Source organism: Myotis yumanensis, unplaced genomic scaffold, assembly GCF_028538775.1.
Source record: "Myotis yumanensis isolate MYYU_CA2020_CCGP unplaced genomic scaffold, mMyoYum1.0.hap1 SCAF_2, whole genome shotgun sequence".
NCBI classification, from domain to species: domain Eukaryota; kingdom Metazoa; phylum Chordata; class Mammalia; order Chiroptera; family Vespertilionidae; genus Myotis; species Myotis yumanensis.
In genome coordinates, this window is record NW_027223753.1 from 162,563,094 (window position 1) to 162,584,440 (window position 21,347).

Sequence of the window (21,347 nt, forward strand, 5' to 3'; positions counted from 1 at the left end):
ACTCTGTCAGGTCACACCCAGCTCAATCTGCTCATTATTTCACAAAACTCCAAAAAAAAAGTTGCCTAAAATGTCACTAAACTGGCCTAGCCAGTTTGGCTCAATGATGAACCAGGAGGTCAAGGCTCAATCCCCAGTAAGGGGCATGCAGGAGGCAGACAATCAATGATTCTCTCATCAATGATGCTTTCATCTCTCTCTCCTCCCTTCCTCTCTGAAATCAATATATCATATATACACTAGAGACCCAATGCACAAAATTCATGCAAGAGAAGGCCTTCTTTTCCCCGGCTGCCGGCTTCCCTCCGGCACCAGGGACACAGGCTTCCCTCGCAACCCCGGCTTTGTCTGGAAGGTTGTCCAGAAGGACGTCCGGTCTAATTAGCATATTATGCTTTTATTATTATAGAATTTTTTTTGTTGTTAAATGTCACCAAACCAGAAATTTCTCCCCAAAGCTAGATCACTATGAAAACTACCTGGACTTTAACAAATCTGACAGATACCATCCATCTTATCAGAAAAAAAGCCCTTATAGAATTACAAACTTCCAGCCGGAACCGGTTTGGCTCTGTGGATAGAGCGTCGGCCTGCGGACTGAAAGGTCCCAGGTTCGATTCCGGTCAAGGGCATGTACCTGGGTTGCAGGCACATCCCCAGTAGGAGATGTGCAGGAGGCAGCTGATTGATGTTTCTCTCTCATCCATGTTTCTAACTCTCTATCTCTCTCCCTTCCTCTCTGTAAAAAATCAATAAAATATATTAAAAAAAAAAAAAAGAATTACAAACTTCCAGATATAAAATAAGTCATGGGACATAATGTACAACATAGGAATAAAGTGAATAATACTGTAATAACTATGTAATTGACAGTGATACTAGACTTACTATGGCAATCACTTTGTAAGGTATATAAATGTTGAATCACTGTGTTGTATACCTGAAACTAATATAATATTGTATGTCAAATATAATAAAAAATACATTAATGTGAAAAATAAAAATTTTTTTAAAGCCCTTGCATAATTGCTTCATACTACCCTATTTTATTTCCCTTAACACACCACTATCTGAACTCATCTTAGTTGTTTATTCGTTTCTTAGCTCTCCACTAGAATGAAAGACCTTTTTTTTAAAGCACAGTGTGAACAGTGCCCCCTGGAGTTGCGTAACAGCTGCCATGGCCACACTTTAACCCAGCGGTTCTCAACCTGTGGGTCGCGACCCCTTTGGGGGTCGAACGACCCTTTCACAGGGGTCGCCTAAGACCATCGGAAAACACATATATAATTACATATTGTTTTTGTGATTAATCACTATGCTTTAATTATGTTCAATTTGTAACAATGAAAATATATCCTGCATATCAGATATTTACATTACGATTCATAACAGTAGCAAAATTAAAGTTATGAAGTAGCAATGAAAATAATTTTATGGTTGGGGGTCACCACAACATGAGGAACTGTATTAAAGGGTCGCGGCATTAGGAAGGTTGAGAACCACTGCTTTAACCTCTTTTCTCTTTTGTTCATTGCTATATCCCAATGCCTTCAATGCCTGGCACAACACAAACATGCAATAAGTATTGGCTGAATGACAAAAAACAACTCGTGACTATTCTATAGCCCCAACTTACAACCTTTTCCATGTTCTCCTTTAAAACCCACCAGCTCACTACCCCTCCCTTTCCAATCCCTATAATATACTTTACTTTCCTTGTCCTGGACCTTGTCTTTCCTTTATTTCATTTCCTGATTCTCATGTTCCCCCCAGAACCTTGCCTAGTAAACTACTACCCAACTTGGCATCTCTCTAACACTGGCCCCCAAGGTTGACTCCAATGCAGATTTCTTATTATTTGGGTCTCAGCTCAAATGTTATCTCTTCAACCATGTGATCCAGTTTGCACAGGACAGTCCTGGTTTATACCTGTGTCCTAATCTAATTGTTAATAGTGCCCCCTTTTACTCTCAAAAGTATCCCCATTTTGTCACCTATCTCAAAATAACCCCTGGGGAAAAAATCTCTGCTGTCACACTCTTTCAGTTTATGTTATAAATTATTTTATTTGTATAATTTATAACAACTTTAAAGTATCTTATTTAAATTCTCCAACTACTAAAATATATGCTCCATAAGAACATGGAGTTTATTTCCAGCTCTTTCACTACTGTATCAACAGCACCTACTAGATACCTGACACTCAGGACACCTAGCATTCAGAATCTCCACGCTGGCTCTCTCAGAGTTCCTGTGTAATACACAGATTAGCAGAGATCCTAAGAGCCCAGATCTTGTATCTGGCAGTCCCTGCTCCAAATAACAGACAGTGTTCCAGATTCTTCTGGGTCAGCCTAAATTCATTTAAGGTTAGGGCATATGAATGACACTTTCATATAAGTAACTTACTGAGTTAACTGAATTAAAATGATATTTTTTTATTTTTATTGATTTCACAGAGGAAGGGAGAGGGGAAAGAGAGATAGAAACATCGATGATGAGAGTGAGTCATTGATGGCTGCCTCTTGCACACCCCCCACTGGGGGTCAAGCACGCAACCCCGGGCATATGCCCTTAACTGAAATCAAACCCAGGACCCTCCAGTCCGCAGGCCAACGCTCTATCCACTGAGCCAAACCAGCCAGGGCAAAATGATATTACTTTAGACTAATTAGTTTATACTGGTATGTTCATTATTCTAGAGATAAACTCTGAATTGAATTCACTGAATCAATTAATGAGTATTATATAAATACTATTCAAAGAAAGAAGGAACACCAATACATAGCAGCAATAAAAAGATCTGTTTTTCATGTTTATGTTAAATAGAGGACAGATAAAAAGAAACTACATTTTTATAATTATCTTGCTGGGTATAATAATTACTCTAAAAAGATTTATGAAAATATTAATCTTACAGGCCCAAACTAGAAATTAAATCAAAGATGTCTAAAAAGAAAGAAAATAAAAGTAAGCTGATATTTCAATTTCAGGATGACAATTTAATAGCCAAGGTCAAATATTCTTATAAAAATGTAAATATGTGGTCTGATTCAGAATGATTTCATTTTCATTGAAAAACAGTTTCCAACACTTCCTCTACCAATCATCTTTACATACATTTATTACATAGCAAATAAGTGAAGAGAGGTAATGTGGAATGGTAATTAAGAAGAGCTTTGAGTTAGGTCTAGACTTGGATTCAGACTCCATCACTTACAACTATGTGACCATGGGTAAGTTACTTTCTAGGGCTCCTCATCTGAAAAATGGAAATAGCCCTGGTTGGTGTGGCTCAATTAGCTGGAATGACATCTCCGAACTCAGTTTTGCTTAAATCCCAGCTTTCAACTATGATCAAGTTAGTTGTAACTGCCAAATACATGACCTCAGGATAAGTGAAAGGTAACTAACTATATATATGTAGACAACATCACATATATATGTTTTATGTATCCATGCATGTACATATGTGTTTAAGGTGGTTAAAAAAGATCTCACTGGCCCTAACCGGTTTGGCTCAGTGAATAGAGCGTCAGCCTGTGGACTCAGGGGTCCCAGGTTCGATTTCGGTCAAGGGCATGTACCTTGGTTGTGGGCACATCCCTAGTAGGGGGTGTGCAAGAGGCAGCTGATCGATGTTTCTCTCTCATCGATGTTTCTAACTCTCTATCCCTCTCCCTTCCTCTCTGTAAAAAAAATCAATTTAAAAAAAAAAAAAAAGATCTCACTGCCTGACTGATGTGGGTCAGTGGTTGAGCATCAACTTATGAACCAGGAGGGCACAGTTCGATCCCCAGTGGGGAACGTGCAGGAGGCAGCCGATCAATGATTCTCTTTCATCATTGACGTTTCTATCTCTCTCTCTCCCTCTTCCTTCCTCTCTAAAATCAATAAAAATATTTTTTTAAGACATCAAAAAACAGACACACACGCAAAAAAATACACCAAAAAGGTCTCATTTCCTTAATGAAAGGAAGGACTTAAAACAAGAAATAGCACACAGCAAAATAAGGAATGCAGCAAGATATACGGGTTTCCAAATTCTCTCCATACATTTTATTTCTCGTCCATTTCATTAAGTATGACTTTTCAAATTACTAATATTTTGTATATTAGATATTACCTTTTAGAGACTTTATAAAAGCAAAACCAAGGTTGTACCATAAGGCTAGGCAAATACAATATATCTGGACATTTAAACAGCACCTACACATAAGACTCAGCACCCTGTAAACAGTGTAGTCTAAATGGGTGGAGAAACTTAGGAGTTTCATCAAGGTTACCAAAGTTATGGCCAGAACTGGGTTCAAGGACAAACAAGTAATAACTAGATACTAAACTAATAACTAAATCAATGACTAAAAATGTTTAAACTTTCCATTATATCAAGAGATATCAACAAAACAATTATATTTTAGTTTGCTCTTTTCCTTATTATTAGCTCCCAGCATACCTTGGAGTAATTTTCAGAAAATCCTATCAAAATTACATAATTTATTAAAGGTTAGAGTTATTTCAACCATTTCTAAACTAAAATTTTAGTACTCTTCCTAAGTACCATAAAGTAATAAATTATTGCCAAGAAAATTTTAATTTTTTTCATATAATCTGCCAACAAAATATTTCTAAATTAGCCTGGCTGGTGTGACTCAGTGGTTAAGCACTGACTCATGAATCAAGAGGTCACATTTTCTCTCCCTTTGATGTTTCTAACTCTCTATCCCTCTCTTCTTCTCTCTCTAAAATCAATAAAAACATATTTTTAAAATATATATATTTATAAATTAGAATCAGTTCTAACAGAATTAAGCAGATTTACTTTATATTATCTGTGCAGAAAATAATTTTCTCTTCTAGTTTTTTTGTGTGCTAAATTTCAAATACCTATGCACCAATACATAGTTCTCTAGAGCAGCGGTTCTCAACCTGTGGGTCGCGATCCCTTTGGGGGTCGAACGACCCTTTCACGGGGTCGCCTAAGACCATTGGAAAACACATATATAATTACATATTGTTTTTGTGATTAATCACTACGCTTTAATTATGTTCAATTTGTAACAATGAAATTGGGGGTCACCACAACATGAGGAACTGTATTAAAGGGTCACGGCATTAGGAAGGTTGAGAACCACTGCTCTAGAGTGTTTTCATAATTACTGCAAAGCCATTTTATTCTTGTTATTTAGACCAGTAAACTTTTGCTAATGTATTATCATCTGAATCATGTATCAATTTATGTAGTATAACAATTTATATATTTTTCTTTCTTTTTTATTTTTGGAGTTTTTTGTGTTTTTTTGTTAAAACTCACCCGAGGATATTTTTCCATTGATTTTTCAAGAGTGGAAGGAAGGGGGAGAGACAGAGAGAGGGAAACATTGATGTGAGAGAGACACATCGATTGGTTGCCTCCCACACACCTTTGACTGGAATCAAACCTGGAAACCTTCAATCCCCAGGTGGACACTCTACCCACTGAGACCAACTAGGGCTATATATTTTTCTACTTACCTATTTAATTAACACAAGAGATGAAGACCTGAAAACCTACAAGAACCACTGTTATATTACTTTGGGGGATAATACAGAGAATATAGTGGAGTTAGGGTGAACATCTTACCATCACTATGCTCTTCAATTTTTAGATAACAATTTCACTCCCAAATACTAATTCTAATGACTAAATTTAAAAAGCTGCACAAAAACTAAATAAGCCTATTTCACTAACAAATGCAAATTCAAAATGACTCCTGTGCCTACCCAAAACTGGCCTCTGATTCCGGTCAAGGGTCTGTACCTTGGTTGCAGGCTCCTCCCCAGCCTGGGCTCTGGTCAGGGCACGTGCAGGAGGCAATTATTCGATGTGTTTTTCTCACACCAATGTTTCTCTCTGTCTTTCCCTCTCTCTTCCACTCTCTCTAAAATATCAATGGAAAAATATCCTCAGGTGAGGATTAAAACAAAAAACAAAACAAAACAAAAACTGACCCCATGTCCTAGGAGGAAGTATGACCTAAGGCTCATCTTTTATTTTACTATGACCGGAAAACCCAAGTTTAATTCTTCAGAAACATCGTTCATACCTGATAAAGAGTGAGCAATTACCGGGGGCATCACTGAGAGTGGCAGTTGTAAGGACAGAGGGAAGAAAAAAAGATGCAAAGTATAATATGAGTATACTGTATGGAAAACCTACAACTTGTATCTAAATTACTGCTTCAAAATGTTCTTTTTCTAATAGAATTAATTCATAAATATGCCATTATAGTCTCACTAGTAACTAAAATGACACAAATCAAAATTAAATTACAGTGTTTCCTTGAACACCCTACCAATGATTTCAGATGCAAGACCTATTCCCAACACTCACTCATTCAATATCAAGTACCCACTAAGTGCATGGTATTGCTCTGGCAACCATTAAAGGACACAGAGTAAATTATTTCATACAAATATTCTTACCTTCAGCTGAAACCCAGTTTCATTCACAATCTCCTTCCAGTTACCTTCCTAAAAATTAAAGTTAATTTTAGAAATCATTGCAAAATAAAACATAAGGAACATTTCAAATTAGAGAAAATACCTATTGTTCTGTTGTTCTTTAAGGGGAAATGGGGGAAAAGGGTAAAAAAAAATTATTTTCACTTCAAAATTAAACATTCAATCCAGATTCCAAAAAAAATTACCAAAAGATGAACCCAAGATTTTACAATCTGGGCTTCAAAAAATTAAAGACTAATTAACTCTGATATCATTAAATGATACCAAAAAGCACTGTCTTTAGTATCTTCCAGTATAAAAATACTAGCCAAAAGAATAATGTAACCAATGATTTTGAAATTCAAAACAAACAAAATGCATACAGATCAACAAAGCTGCTCTAAAAATAACTTTAAGAATAAGCATTCTGCCCTGGCCGAGTAGCTTAGTTGGTTAGAGCATCATCCTAATACGAGAAGGTTTCAGGTTCGATTTCCAGTCAATGCACATATAAGAATCAATCAATGAGTGCATAGATGGGTGGAACAATAGGTCGATGTTTCTCTCTTTTTCCTCTTTGTCCCTCCCCCCAGCTCCCCCCCCCCCCCCGGCCCTCACTCTCACTCTCTCTCTCAAATCAATCAATAAATTTTTTTAAAAAAGAATAAGCAGCCAAAACCGGTTTGGCTCAGTGGATAGAGCGTTGGCCTGCGGACTGAAAGGTCCCAGGTTCGATTCCGGTCAAGGGCATGTACCGGGTTGCGGGCACATCCCCAGTGGGGGGTATGCAGGAGGCAGCTGATCGATGTTTCTCTCTCATCGATGTTTCTAACTCTCTATCTCTCTCTCTTCCTCTCTGTAAAAAATCAATAAAATAAAAAAAATAAAAAAAAAAAAGAATAAGCATTTCAATAGCCTTATCAGGGTGATATAAATGTCTAATCACTATGTTGTCCACCTCAAAGTAATAATACTTTATGTCAATGGTAATTTAAAAAAATTTTTTAAGTTAAAAAAAAAAGAACAAGCATTCACAATTTAAAAGTTAAAAATGCCAAGTCAAATGATTTTTTTTAAAAAAGACTAAATAAAAGAAAAGTACCTGTGTTAAAAACAAATAGAAGATTCTGTCTCTACAAAGGATGGGATGTGAAGCAACTCTCAAGAGGAAGTTTTCTAAACCAATTCGACGTCTTTCCACAAAATCTGGGTCCATGTTGTCAGCAGAGAGTTTATGCCAAATAAATTCTGCCTAGGTAGGTAAACAAAATAATCATGAAGAATAGTCTCAATGCTAAATACTTCTTAACGGTACTGCCATTTCACTTCTTACCCTTTTTTCTGGTAGAGGTGGCACAACAATATGTGGATAGTAAACTAAAAGGTAGTTTCTCAACAACTCAAATTCACTATACCGCCTCCATAGTGAGTCTGTTAAGACACTTGGACCATCATTATGTTCAACTGACCTGAAAAGAAATAGAATAAGACTGCTATGATTTTATAAAAACACAAATACATGCATACAACATCCTTTAAATTTTACAACTCCATTTACTGAATGCTTATGAACCAGATACTGAGTAAAGAAATTTTCATGTATTATTTTACTTAATCCTTACAACAAACCTGTAAAACAAGAATTATTGTCCCCATTTTACAGATGAGGAAGCAGCCACACAGTACATGCTCTTCATACAGTCTTAAAGATCTGTATTAAAAGATCTTTAATACAATGTATTAATGATCAATGTATTAACTGATCAGCACTCAGATCCATCTGCTTCCAAAGCCCTCACTCCTAACCACTTTCCTTCTGTTATATTCTTCTGTTACAGAAAACCATTGGACTCAAGAGAAATAATCATATTAGGAACACTCTAAAAGCCTCAAAGTATTCAGTTAATGTATAATTCATTTTACAATATATGTAGCAAAATCTGGCTTAGCTGCTGTTTCATTAAATGAAAGTATGTGTAACTGCACTTCTGCCACAATGAGAGAGAACAACATTCATGCCATAGACTAAGACACTGTAAAAATATAGATTCAGCCCTAGCCAGTTACTCAGTGGTTAGAGCATCGGCCAACAGGCTGAAGGGTCCCAAGTTCGATTCCAGTCAAGGACATGTACCTCGGTTGCAGGTTCGATCCCTGGCCCTAGTCCAGGCCTGTGTGGGAGGCAACCAATCAATGAGTCTTTCTCAAATCGATGTTTTTCTCTGTCTCTCCCCCTCCCTTCCACTCTCTTTAAAAATCAATGGGAAAATATCCTCCAATAAGGAGTAACAAAACAAAATAAAAATAAGCATGGCCATTTTTAAAAAATCGATTCATGGTTATGGATAAACTGGATGTATCCAACAAAATTTTTAAATTAACTCTAAAAGGGTGGGACCCGACCGGTGTGGCTCAGTGGTTAAATATCGACCTATGAACCAGGCTTTCACGGTTTGATTCCTAGTCAGCGCACATGCCTGGGTTATGGGCTCAATCCCTAATGTGGGGAGTGCAGGAGGCAGCTGATGAATGATTCTCTCTCATCATTGATGTTTCTTATCTCTCTTCCCCTCTACGTTCCTCTCTGAAATCAATAAAAATATATTTTAAAAATAATAAATAAATAAAGGGTGGGGGGAAAGGAATATAAAAATTCATCTCTAGAGAGACCAAGATGGCGGCGTAGGTAAACACCGGAGACCGCTGCCGCAAACAACCATTTCAAAAATACAACTAAAAGACGGAACGGACATCACCCAGAACCACAGGAAGGCTGGCTGAAGAGAGACTCTACAACTAGAAGGAAAGAGAACAGCAAACCGAGGCTCAGAGGAGGCGCAGTGTGGAAAATACAAAGGTACCGAGGTGCGCGAGAAAGCGGGCTGGTGGCTGAGGGCGCTGTTGTCGTTTTCGGTCGGGAGTGAGTCTCAGACTCTGGGCTCCAGATCCGGGCGAGTCTCTAGGGACCCAGACTCAAACGGGAGAAGCAGGATTATCCGGCATCAGTTGGAACCTGAGGGCAGCTTTCTCTCCAAGGTTTGCAGCGGCTGCCGGGGTTCTGAGAAGCAGAGCCTCTGGGAACGGGACTGAGAGCGGCCATAACTGCTCCCTCCGCCCGCCCTGTTGATCCCACCCCGCCCAAACCCTGCGCACAGCCATTTGCCGACCGCCTCAGGCAAAGGCTGGATTAGTGCCTCCCCAGAAGACAGACATTTTCCACACAGCTGATTCCTACAGCCAGTCGGCCTGGTGGTCAAATCCCTCTAGTGTTAACTACAACAATTAAGGCTTGGCTAGAACAAGACTGCGCACAAAGACCACAAGGGGGTGCACCAAGAAAGCATAAAAGATGCGGAGACAAAAAAACATGACAGAAATGGAGGATATGGAGCTAAGAATCGCAATTTTGAGGGCTTGCTATAAACTTGAGCAGAGCCTCACGAAAACTAATGAGACCCTCGATGCTACGATAAAGAAATTAGAAAGTAAGCATACACGGACTGAAATAAAGAATATTATACCAAATAGCAGACCAGAGGAGCACAAGAATCAAACCAAAGATTTGACAAAAAACACCCAACTGGAAAAGCAAAATGAAAAAAGAATCCGAAAGTGTGAAGATAGTGTAAGGAGCCTCTGGGACAGCTTCAAGCGCACTAATATCAGAATAATAGGGGTGCCAGAAGATGAGAGACAGCAAGATATTGAAAACCTATTTCAAGAAATAATGGCAGAAAACTTCCCCCACCTGGTGAAAGAAATGGGCTTACAGGTCCAAGAAGCGCAGAGAACCCCAAACAAAAGGAATCCAAAGAGGACCACACCAAGACACATCATCATTAAAATGCCAAGAGCAAAAGACAAAGAGAGAATCTTAAAAGCAGCAAGAGAAAGAGACTCAATTACCTACAAGGGAATACCCATACAACTGTCAGCTGATTTCTCAACAGAAACTTTGCAGGCCAGAAGGGAATGGCAAGAAATATTCAAAGTACTGAATACCAAGAACCTACAACCAAGATTACTTTATCCAGCAAAGCTATCATTCAGAATTGAAGGTCAGATAAAGAGCTTCACAGATAAGGAAAAGCTAAAGGAGTTCATCACCACTAAACCAGTATTATACGAAATGCTGAAAGGTTTCCTTTAAGAAGAGGAAGAAGAAAAAGGTAAAGATACAAATTGTGAACAACAAATATGCATCTATCAACAAGTGAATCTAAGAATCAAGTGAATAAATAATCTGATGTACAGAATGAACTGGTGATTACAATGAATCAGGGACATAGAAGGGGAATGGACTGACTATTCTTGGGGGGGGGGGGGGAAGGGGAATGGGAGATGCAGGAAGAGAATGGACAAAAATCGTGCACCTATGGATGAGGACAGTGGGTGGGGAGTGACGGCGAAGGGTGGGGCTGGAACTGGGAGAAGGGGAGTTATGGGAAAAAAAGAGGAACAAATGTAATCAGAACAATAAAGATTTAATTAAAAAAAAAATTCATCTCTAGTTCTACCTTTAATATAAACAGCTGCAGATAAAGCAGGTTTAATCCATATAAATGCTCAACTTATAGCTGGGGGAAGTTAGGGTAAAATCATATAAAAGATAGCTGAAATTATTTTGACTACTTAAAATTTCTGCTAGCATAATCACTGTTAGAAAGTATCAGTGTTCTAAACATTATCAAGCCCTAGCTGGGTTGGCTCAGTGGTTAGAGTGTTGGCCCACAGATTGAAGGGTCGCAGGTTCAATTCCAGCCAAGGGCACATACCTAGGTTGCAGGCTTGATCCCGAGCCCCCTCTCTACACATCAGTGTTTCTCTCTGTGTGTCTCTCTCTTCCACTCTCTCTAAATAAATCAATGGGCAGGGTAGGGGGGATATGGGGGGATAAGGACACATATGTGGACACATGTAATATCTTAATCAATAAAGAAAAAAAAGGAAAAATAAATAAATAGCCACACAAAAAAAATCAATGGAAAATAATCCTCGGGTGAGGATTAACAAAAAACAAACAAAAAAATACATTATCAGGACCTTCCTAATTTATAATTTTGCATGACAATAACATGCATAGAACCACAATGTGCATTTGTACATTAGGGCATAAAGGTACAGAAACTAAATCAGTCTTGGAATAAAGCAAAATCCTAAGAAAGTACCAGTATATATACTAGTCCATGCTCAGCATAAGAGATGTTAAATGTTTTTATTATTTATAAATTATTTGCCACTGAATTTATTCATTGCATATTAATAAAAAGGAAACAAATTATGAAATTCAAAATGCAGAAATGGCTCCCATGGCAGAAATATAGGATCATTAAATCATAATTCATTTTAAAGAGCTGACCTAACCATTAGCTATGATTAATACTATTCCAATTCATACTCTCAACTTCAGTTGAAAAAATATCTAGGTTAATATCAAGTTTCAAATTATTCAAAATCATTAATAGAACCCACATATTGCTAATAATTAGATAAATATAGCCTATTAGTAATACACATATAAGGCTGCTAGAAGAACTACTAAGTTTTTTTTTTTAAAAAGGCCACCTACAATGTGTTTCTCTCAAATCGATGTTTTTCTATCTCTGTCTCTCCCCCCACTTCCACTTTCTCTAAAAGTCAATGGGAAAATATCCTCCAATGAGAATTAACAAAACAATAAAATAAAAATAAGTATGGCTGGGAGAAGAAAGATGACTGCCAACGGGAAGGCAGACTGCAAGACAGTGTGAGAGTGAGAGAATGAAAGGAGAGGGTGTGGACGTACGGAGAGTGTAAATTCGTGGGTGAGCGATAGCTATACTCCAGGGGACTACTGGAGACTGCTGGATCGGGCTCCCCTAACGAGGCAGCCTCCACTGCTGCTGAAATCTCTGCAGCGGAGACCGCACCATCTTGAGTGGCTGTTATCGGAAGCGTATACTTCCAGAGACCCTGCAACCACAGCACCCAGGGACCAGCTACGAACCCAGGAACACCGGATCTCAAGCAGCGCGAATACGTGGACTCAAGACAAGCCCTGCTCCTCCTCACGGAAAGGAGAGAGAGAACTACATAACCAGACACCCGGAGAAGAGAGATCATGGGGAGACAAAGAAAGAGTCCGCATATGAAAGAAAAACAGGCATCACCAGAAAAGGAAATAAACAAAGTGGAGGCAAGCAACATGTCAGAGAAAGAATTCAGAGAAATGGTCATAAGGTGGGTGAAAAGAATGGAAGACAAATTCAACAATATGTGTAAGAACCAAGAGGAAATGAAGAAGAACCAAGAAGGAATGAAAAATGACATCACTGCTATAAAGAACTCAATAGAAAGCATCAACAGTAGACTAGAAGAAGCAGAGGACTGCATCAGTGAGCTAGAAGACAAAGTAGGAAAAAATACCCAAGCAGAGCAGCTTCTAGAAAAAAAATTAAAAAGCAGGAGGAGAGCCTAAGAGAACTTTGGGACAACACGAAACGAAACAACATCCGCATAATAAGGGTGCCAGAAGAAGAGGAAACTAAGCAAGGAATAGAAAACCTGTTAGAAAAAATAATGACAGAAAACTTCCCTGATATAGGGAAGAAAAAGCTCACACAAATCCAAGAAGCTCACAGAGTCCCAAACAAAATGAACCCCAAAAGACAGACGCCAAGGCACATTATAATTAAATTGGCAAACACCAATGACAAAGTAAGAATCTTAAAAGCAGCCAAAGAGAGACAGAAAGTTACCTACAAAGGATCCCCCATCAGACTAGCAACTGATTTCTCAACAGAAACACATCAGGCCAGAAGGGAATGGAATGAAATATACAAAGTGATGCAAAGCAAGGTACTGAATCCAAGAATACCGTACCCAGCAAGGCTATCAATCAAAATTGAGGGTGAAATCAGGAGCTTCACAGACAAAAAAGGACTACGGGAGTTTATTACCACCAAACCAGCAATGCAAGAAATGCTAAAGGGTCTGCTGTAAAAAGAAGAAATAGGAAACGAAGAAGGAACACAGGGGTTAAGAATAAAAATGACGACAAACAAGTATCTATCAATAATAACTTTAAATGTTAATGGATTAAATGCCCCAATCAAAAGACAAAGAGTAACTGAGTGGATAAGAAAATATGACCCATATATCTGCTGTCTACAGGAAACCCACCTCAGAAAAAAAGACGCACACAGACTAATGGTGAAGGGATGGAAAAAGGTTTTTCAGGCGAATGGAAATGAAAATAAAGCTGCGGTAGCAATACTTATATCTGACAAATTAGATCTCAAAGTGAAGGACATAAAAAGAGATAAGGAAGGCTACTTTATAATACTAAAGGGAGCAATCCAACAAGAAGAAATAACTCTGGTAAACATATACGCACCCAATATAGGAGCACCCAAATACATAAAAAAAACTTCTGGAGGATATTCAAGGGAGAGATTGACATCAACACAATCATAGTAGGGGACTTTAATACCCCACTATCACCATTGGACAAATCCTCAAAACAAAAAATCAGCAAAGAAACATCAATCCTAAATGACTCACTAGATCAGATGGAATTAATTGACATCTTCAGAACATTTCACCCCAAAGGCACAGAATATACATTCTTCTCAAGTGCACATGGGTCATTTTCAAAGATAGACCATATATTGGGTCACAGGCAAAGTCTCTTCAAATTCAAGAAGATAGAAATCATATCAAGCATCTTCTCAGATCACAATGGCATAAAACTGGAAATCAACTACAATAAAAACAATCCAAAAAAAATCAAACACATGGAGACTAAATAGCATGCTATTAAACAATGACTGGGTTACCAGAGAGATCAAAGAAGAAATAAAAAACATCATGGCAACAAAGGACAATGAAAACACAACAATTCAAAACCTATGTGACACCGCAAAAGCAGTCTTGAGAGGGAAGTTCATAGCCCTACAAGCCTACTGCAAAAAAACAAGAAACAATGATAATAAATTACCTAACCCTACAACTCAGAGTTAGAAAGAGAGCAACAAGAAAAGCCCAGCCCTGACTGGTTTGGCTCAGTGGATAGAGCGTCAGCCTGCGGACTGAAGGGTCCTGGGTTCGATTCCAGTCAAGGGCATGTACCTTGGTTGCGGGCACATCCCCAGTACGGGGTGTGCAGGAGGCAGCTGATCGATGCTTCTCTCTCATCGATTTTTTTAAACTCTCTATCCCTCTCCCTTCCTCTCTGTAAAAAATAAATAAAATATATATTTAAAAAAAAGAAAGAAAAGCCCAGTGTAAGCAGAAGGAAGGAAATAATAAATATCAGATCGGAGATAAATGACATAGAGACCAAAAAAAACAATACAAAAGATCAACAAAACCAAGAGCTGGTTCTTTGAAAGGATAAACAAGATTGATGAACCTCTAGCCAGGCTCACCAAGAAGCAAAGAGAGAGGACCCAAATAAACAAAATCAGAAATGAAAAAGGAGAAATAACAACAGACCCCACAGAAATACAAAGGATTGCTAAAAAATACTATGAACAACTCTATTCCAACAAACTGGACAACCTGGAGGAAATGGACATATTCCTAGAAAAATACAACCTTCCAAAACTCAATCAGGAAGAATCTAAAAACCTCAATAGGCCAATAACTATGGAAGAAATTGAAGGAGTAATCAAAAAGCTTCTAGCAAACAAAAGCCTGGGGCCAGATGGCTTCACAGGGGAATTTTACCAAACATTCAAGGCAGAACTAAAACCTATCCTCCTCAGACTATTCCAAAAAATTCAAGAGGAAGGAACACTTCCAAGCACATTCTATGAAGCCAACATCACCCTAATACCAAAACCAGATAAAGACAACACAATGAAAGAGAATTACAGGCCAATATCCCTCATGAACATAGATGCCAAAATCCTCAACAAAATCCTAGCAAATCGGATCCAGCAGTACATCAGAAAGATCATACACCATGACCAAGTAGGATTTATCCCAGGGATGCAAGGATGGTACAATATCCACAAATCAATAAATGTGATACATCACATAAACAAATTGAGAGATAAAAACCACATAGTCATATCAATTGATGCAGAAAAGGCATTTGACAAAATCCAACACTTTTGATAAAAACTCTCAGCAAGGTGGGAATAGAAGGATCATACCTCAACATAATGAAAGCCATATATGACAAACCCACAGTCAACATCATACTCAATGGGCAAAAACTAAAACCATTTCCCCTAAGAACAGGAACAAGACAGGGATGCCCACTCTCACCACTCCTGTTCGACATAGTACTGGAAGTATTAGCCATTGCAATTAGACAAGAAGAAGAAATAAAAGGCATCCAAATTGGAAAAGAAGAAGTAAAACTGTCCTTATTCGCAGATGACATGATATTGTACATAAAAAACCCTAAAGACTCCATCAAAAAACTATTAGACTTAATAAATGAATTTGGCAATGTAGCAGGATACAAATTAACACCAAGAAATCTATGGCATTTCTATACACCAATAGTGAACTTACAGAAAGAGAGACTAAAAAAGCAATCCCATTTACCATCACACAAAAAAAATTAAGATACCTAGGAATAACACAGATGAATGGATTAGAAAACTGTGGTAAATCTACACAATGGAATACTATGCTGCTGTAAAAAAGAAGGAATTCTTACCATTTGCAACAGCATGGATGGAACTGGAGAGCATTATGCTAAGTGAAATAAGCCAGTCAATGAAAGAAAAATACCACAAGATCTCACTCATTTATGGATAATAAAAACCATTATAAACTGATGAACAAAAATAGATACAGAGGCAGAGTAGCAATGAACAGACTGTCAAACTACAGCAGGAAGGCTAGGGAGGGTTGGAGGGGGGGCGGGTAAGAGATCAACCAAAGGACTTGTATGCATGCATATAAGCATAAGCAATGGACACAAGACACTGGGGGGTAGGGGAGGCCGGGGGAAGGTCAAGGGGGAAAAAAAAAAGAGATATATGCACTACTCTTTGTAATATTTTAAGCAATAAAACAAAATTAAAAAAAAATAAGTATGGCCATTTTTAAAAAATCGATTCACAGTTATGAATAAACTGGATGTATCCAAGAAAAATATTTTTAACTCTAAAAGGGCAGGGTTTAATCATTGGAAACTGACTAAAAACATAGAGAATACTTTCATTGGATCACAAAACTACCCCCATTTATCCAATCATTTAAAAAATATTTAATAGCACATAATTGGTTTTACATGCAACATGTAATATAACACTCACAATAAAGCAGTTAGCATCATTAACCCCGTTTTACAAATTACAGGAAGAATTAAGTAATAGTGTATTGCCTTCCAAGCCACAGAGGCATTCTTACCTATTCTAAAAGAGGCATATTCTTATCTAATTTAAAAGGGTTCATATTCCAAGAACAAGAAAACACAAAACGTCTGGAGAAATTAAAAACCAGTGATTTTAACCTCATTCAGTCTTAGCCTACTAAAATATAATTTATTGGCAACTGTTAAATGGGCTTCTATTTGTATCCAAAGAGCCTTGATAGGTAAGCCATATGACAAAAGTTCAACTTTTTGTTAATAAAAAGGCTTAATGATATTCATATTGTTTAAGACTATCTGCATAACACTGAATTATGGAAAGAATCCCAAATGATTAAAATAAGAAATTTGAGGATTCTGTGGTTGAAGGTAAGTTAACCTTAGAGGTACAGTAATTACATTCTATTCAAAACAGCAATTCTCAAAGTAGATAACTATATAAGGATAGGCAAGAATTTCTTAAAATAGGAAAAACATAAATCATAAAGAAAAGACATAAATTTGACAATCTTAAAATTTAAAGCCTTTGTACTTTAAAAGGTAATCAAACATTTGCAGCTCTGGTAAAAAAAAATATAAATATAAATATACATATATATAACTTAATTTCTGGATCCCATCCATAACCCTGCAGCTTAATAAATTCTCCAACTGATCCCTATGTATTTTATTTGAGAACCACTGTTTTAAAATAAATTTACAATGAGGCCCTGGTCAGGTAGCTTAGTTGGTCAGTGTGACATCCCCATAGGCCACGGTTGTGGTTTTGATCCCCAGTCAGGGAACATACAAGAATCAACCAATGCATGTATAAAGGGGAACAACAAATCAGATTTCTCTCTCTCTCAAATCAATCAACAAATCAAATTTATAATGAAATACAATCATGAAAGTCACTGTAATCCTTTGCTTTTATGTACCACACAAGTACTGATTATCCACTCTTAAATACGGGCAGTTCTTGGGTTACGTTGGACTCAACATATGTCATTTCATGGTTACGTTGCCATCTCCCATTTTAAGTCATTTCGACGTATGTACATATGTGCTTTATGTTTTTTATTATTTATTTACCACAAGTAAAGGTCAGGAATTGTTATCTTTCTTTTAAATTTTTTTTTACTGTTTCACTTCACTACTGCTGTGTATGTGCTCCATGTGAATGACGTAGGTGCTTATGTAGGTGGGTTCCGACTTATGATGAAAATCATATTACGTCGTGCCATAGGCATGGATCTCCGATGTAACCCGAGGACCTCCTCTATGTATTCAGTGTCTAGCTATACTACGGAAGTATGGTCACTTCCAGTTTCAAATTATGACACTCTATTCATTTCAAAGTCAAGAGTAAACAACTATAAATTATGCCAGTGTACTCAAATCAAGATGCTCTTCCAGCGCCCAGCCGATGTGGCTCAGTGATTGAGTGTCAACCTATGAACCAGGAGGTCACAGTTCAATTCCCAGTCAGGGCACATGCCCAGGCTGTGGGCTCAATGCCCAGTAGATGATACGCAGGAAGCAGCCAATCAATGATTCTCTCCCATCATTGATGTTTCCATCTCTCACTCTCTGAAATCAATAAAAAAAGTTAATTTTTTTAAAAGATAGTCTTCCAGCAATCTATCCTATATAATAAAAGCCTAATATGCTGTGTCCAGTCGTCCAGTCATCCATTCAACCAATCAAAGCATAATATGCTAATGATATGCTAAGGCCATTCAACTGCTCGCTATGACGTGCACTGACCACCAGGGGACAGACAATCAACCAGTTGCTATGATGTGCACTGACCACCAGGGGGCAGGCACTCTAACCAGTAAGTTAGCCTGCTGCTAGGAACTGAACGAGACGGCCCAGACACACCCTGGAGCCCTCCCGCAGTACCTCCCCTGCTGGCCAACCTCCTGTGTCCCTCCACAACCCTGATCATGCACCAGTGGGGTCCTCAGTCTGGCCTACGCCCTCTCACAATCTGGGCTGAGGGACCTCCCCCCCCCCCCCCCCGTGCACGAGTTTCATGCACTGGGCCTCTAGTATATATATGTACTAGAGGCCCGGTGCACAAAAATTTGTGCACTCGGGGGGGGAGGGGGTCCCCCAGCCCGGCCTGTACCCTCTCGCAGTCTGGGACCCCTCGGGAGATAACGACCTGCTGGCTTAGGCCTGCTCCCGGGTGGCAAAGGGCACGCCCAATCCCTAGGTGCAGCCCCTGGTCAGGCTCAGAGCAGGGCCGATTGGGGAGTTGGGGCACCGCCCCGTCATGCACAGAGCAGGGTGGATCGGGAGGTCGCGATGCCACCCTCAGTCATGCTCAGGGTAGGGCCGATTGGGGGGTTGGGGCACCGCCCCGTCACACTCAAGGTAGGGTCAATGGGGAGGTTGCGGCACCACCCCGTCACGCACAGAGCAGGGCCGATCAGGGGGTTGGGGAGCTCCCCCCATCATGCACAGAGCAGGGCCGATCGGGGGTTGGGGAGCTCCCCCCTGTCATGCACAGAGCAGAGTCGATCAGGTTGGGGAGCTCCCCCCTGTCACGCATAGAGCAGGGAGCTCCCCCCTGTCATGCACAGAGCAGGGCCCATCAGGGGGTTGAGGAGCTCCCCCCTGTCACTCACAGAGTAGGGCCTATAGGGGAGTTGGGGCATCGCCCCCTGTCACACACAGAGCAGGGCTGATCACGGGGTTGGGGCGCCTTCCCCTGTCACGAACAGAGCAGGGCAGATAGGGAGGTTGTGGACCCACCCCCTGTCACACACAGAGGAGCCGCAGGGTGATCAGGGGGTTGGGGAGCTCCCCCCTATCAGGCACAGAGCAGGGCTGATCAGGGGGTTGGGGCGGCTTCCCCTGTCACGAACAGAGCAGGGCGGATAGGGAGGTTGTGGCCCCGCCCCCTGTCACACACAGAGCCGCAGGGTGATCAGGGGGTTTGGGCGCTGCCCCCTGTCACGCTGATCCCGGTGCCGGGAGCCTAGCTGCTCCACTGATCCCGGTGCCGGGAGGCATATTACCCTTTTACTATATAGAATAGAGGCCTGGTGCATGGGTGGGGGCCGGCTGGTTTGCCCTGAAGGGTGGCCTGGATCAGGGTGGGGGTCCCCACTGGGGTGCCTAGCCAGTCTGGGTGAGGGGCTGAGGGCCGTTTTCAGGCTGGCGGGTGACTGAAGCTCCCAACTGCTCCTTTTTTTGTTTTTGTTTTTCTATTCTGGGCCAGCTTTAGTTCTGAGGCGTCGCTGCTGAAAGCAGGTTTCTGGCCTTTACCTTCTGTATTTGATACAATGTTGCGGTCCGGCTGGCTGAAGCCCAGCTGACTGAAAGCCGGTTTCTAGGGTTTTGTTTAGCTTCTATATTTGCAACATAGTTGCTTAGAGTTGCAGCTGAGTGGCCGGCAAGTCAAGCGGGGAACGTTGGAGTTCGCCATCACTGGAGCAAGCAAGCCTCCCTGTTTGCTTCAGTGCATGGCTGCCGGCCGCCATCTTGGCTGACAGTTAATTTGCATAAGGATATGCTGATTAGCCAATGGGAAGGGTAGCGGTCGTACGCTAATTACCATGTTTCTCTTTTATTAGTGTAGATATATGCCTAATATGCAAAGTGTCCCCTTGGGAGTTCAACCGGCCGGGAGTTCGATCACTTGCTATGACATGTGCTGACCACCGGGGGTGGCGCAGAACAAAGGAAAGCCCCAGACAGCAGCTGGGAGCCACTAGGGACCCTACCCATGCAGAATTTCATGCACTGGTCTTCTAGCAAAAGTAATAAACAGCTAACTTCATTGCTTGATTGGTTAAAGAAATGGGTACCTACTAAAAAGGTCCTTTTTAGTTTTAAATTTTAAAATGTACCTAAAAAGCTAGAGTTAACACTAACTTCTAAAGTATGATGTTTTTAAGTGGCTAATTTAACTAAACAACAACACAGAGACACTCTCATTGGGGACCATGTGGTTTGTTTGTTAGTTTTAAATAACTTTTAAATGTCTGTGCCCTGACCGCCTTTACTTAGTTGGTTGGGCATCATCCCGTGCCCCGAAAAGTTGCTGGTTTGATTCCTGGTCAGGGCACATGCCCAGGTTGCTGGCTCAATCCCTGGTAGGGGGCAGCTGAACATATGCTTTCACATCAATGTTTCTCTCTCTCTCTCTCTCTCTCTCTCTCTCCCCTTCTCCTTTCCTCTCTCTATAAAAATCAATTCACTATTTTTTTAAATCACCTTAAAAATCTGTTTTACATGTTACAAAATGACCTAATTTTTAAAAGACCCACCCTACCTCTCTCTTTTCCTAAAATTCTTATTGTACACAAATTTTTCTTACTTTTGGAAGATTCTTTTTTCCTTTTTTATTTTTTATTTGTTTTGGTGGAGAAAAGAAACTATACTTACAAAGAGGATTTTCAGAATTGTCTGCTGATTAGACAACTTCTACCAAGACTTTACTGGTATATTTCATTTTAGTAGAATCACAGATGTGAAGAAAGCCTTGAAAAGTTATAGGGTTCAGCCTTAAGTTTTGTGACTTTTGGTAAAGCGTAAGAAAATGGGGAGT

The 21,347-nt window shown here is 39.7% G+C and overlaps 1 protein-coding gene across 1 annotated transcript in view; it reads right to left on the bottom strand.

The window, feature by feature from the left end:
* SNX4 (sorting nexin 4) overlaps window positions 1–21,347 on the bottom strand; it is a 76,897-nt gene that overhangs the window by 46,739 nt on the left and 8,811 nt on the right. Inside the window, exons 3-5 of the mRNA XM_070406408.1 lie at window positions 7,820–7,955; window positions 7,589–7,738; window positions 6,469–6,516 (exon numbers count right to left, since the gene is read on the bottom strand). Coding sequence (XP_070262509.1) covers window positions 6,469–6,516; window positions 7,589–7,738; window positions 7,820–7,955 — 334 coding nt within the window. The remainder of the gene's footprint in view (window positions 1–6,468; window positions 6,517–7,588; window positions 7,739–7,819; window positions 7,956–21,347) is intronic.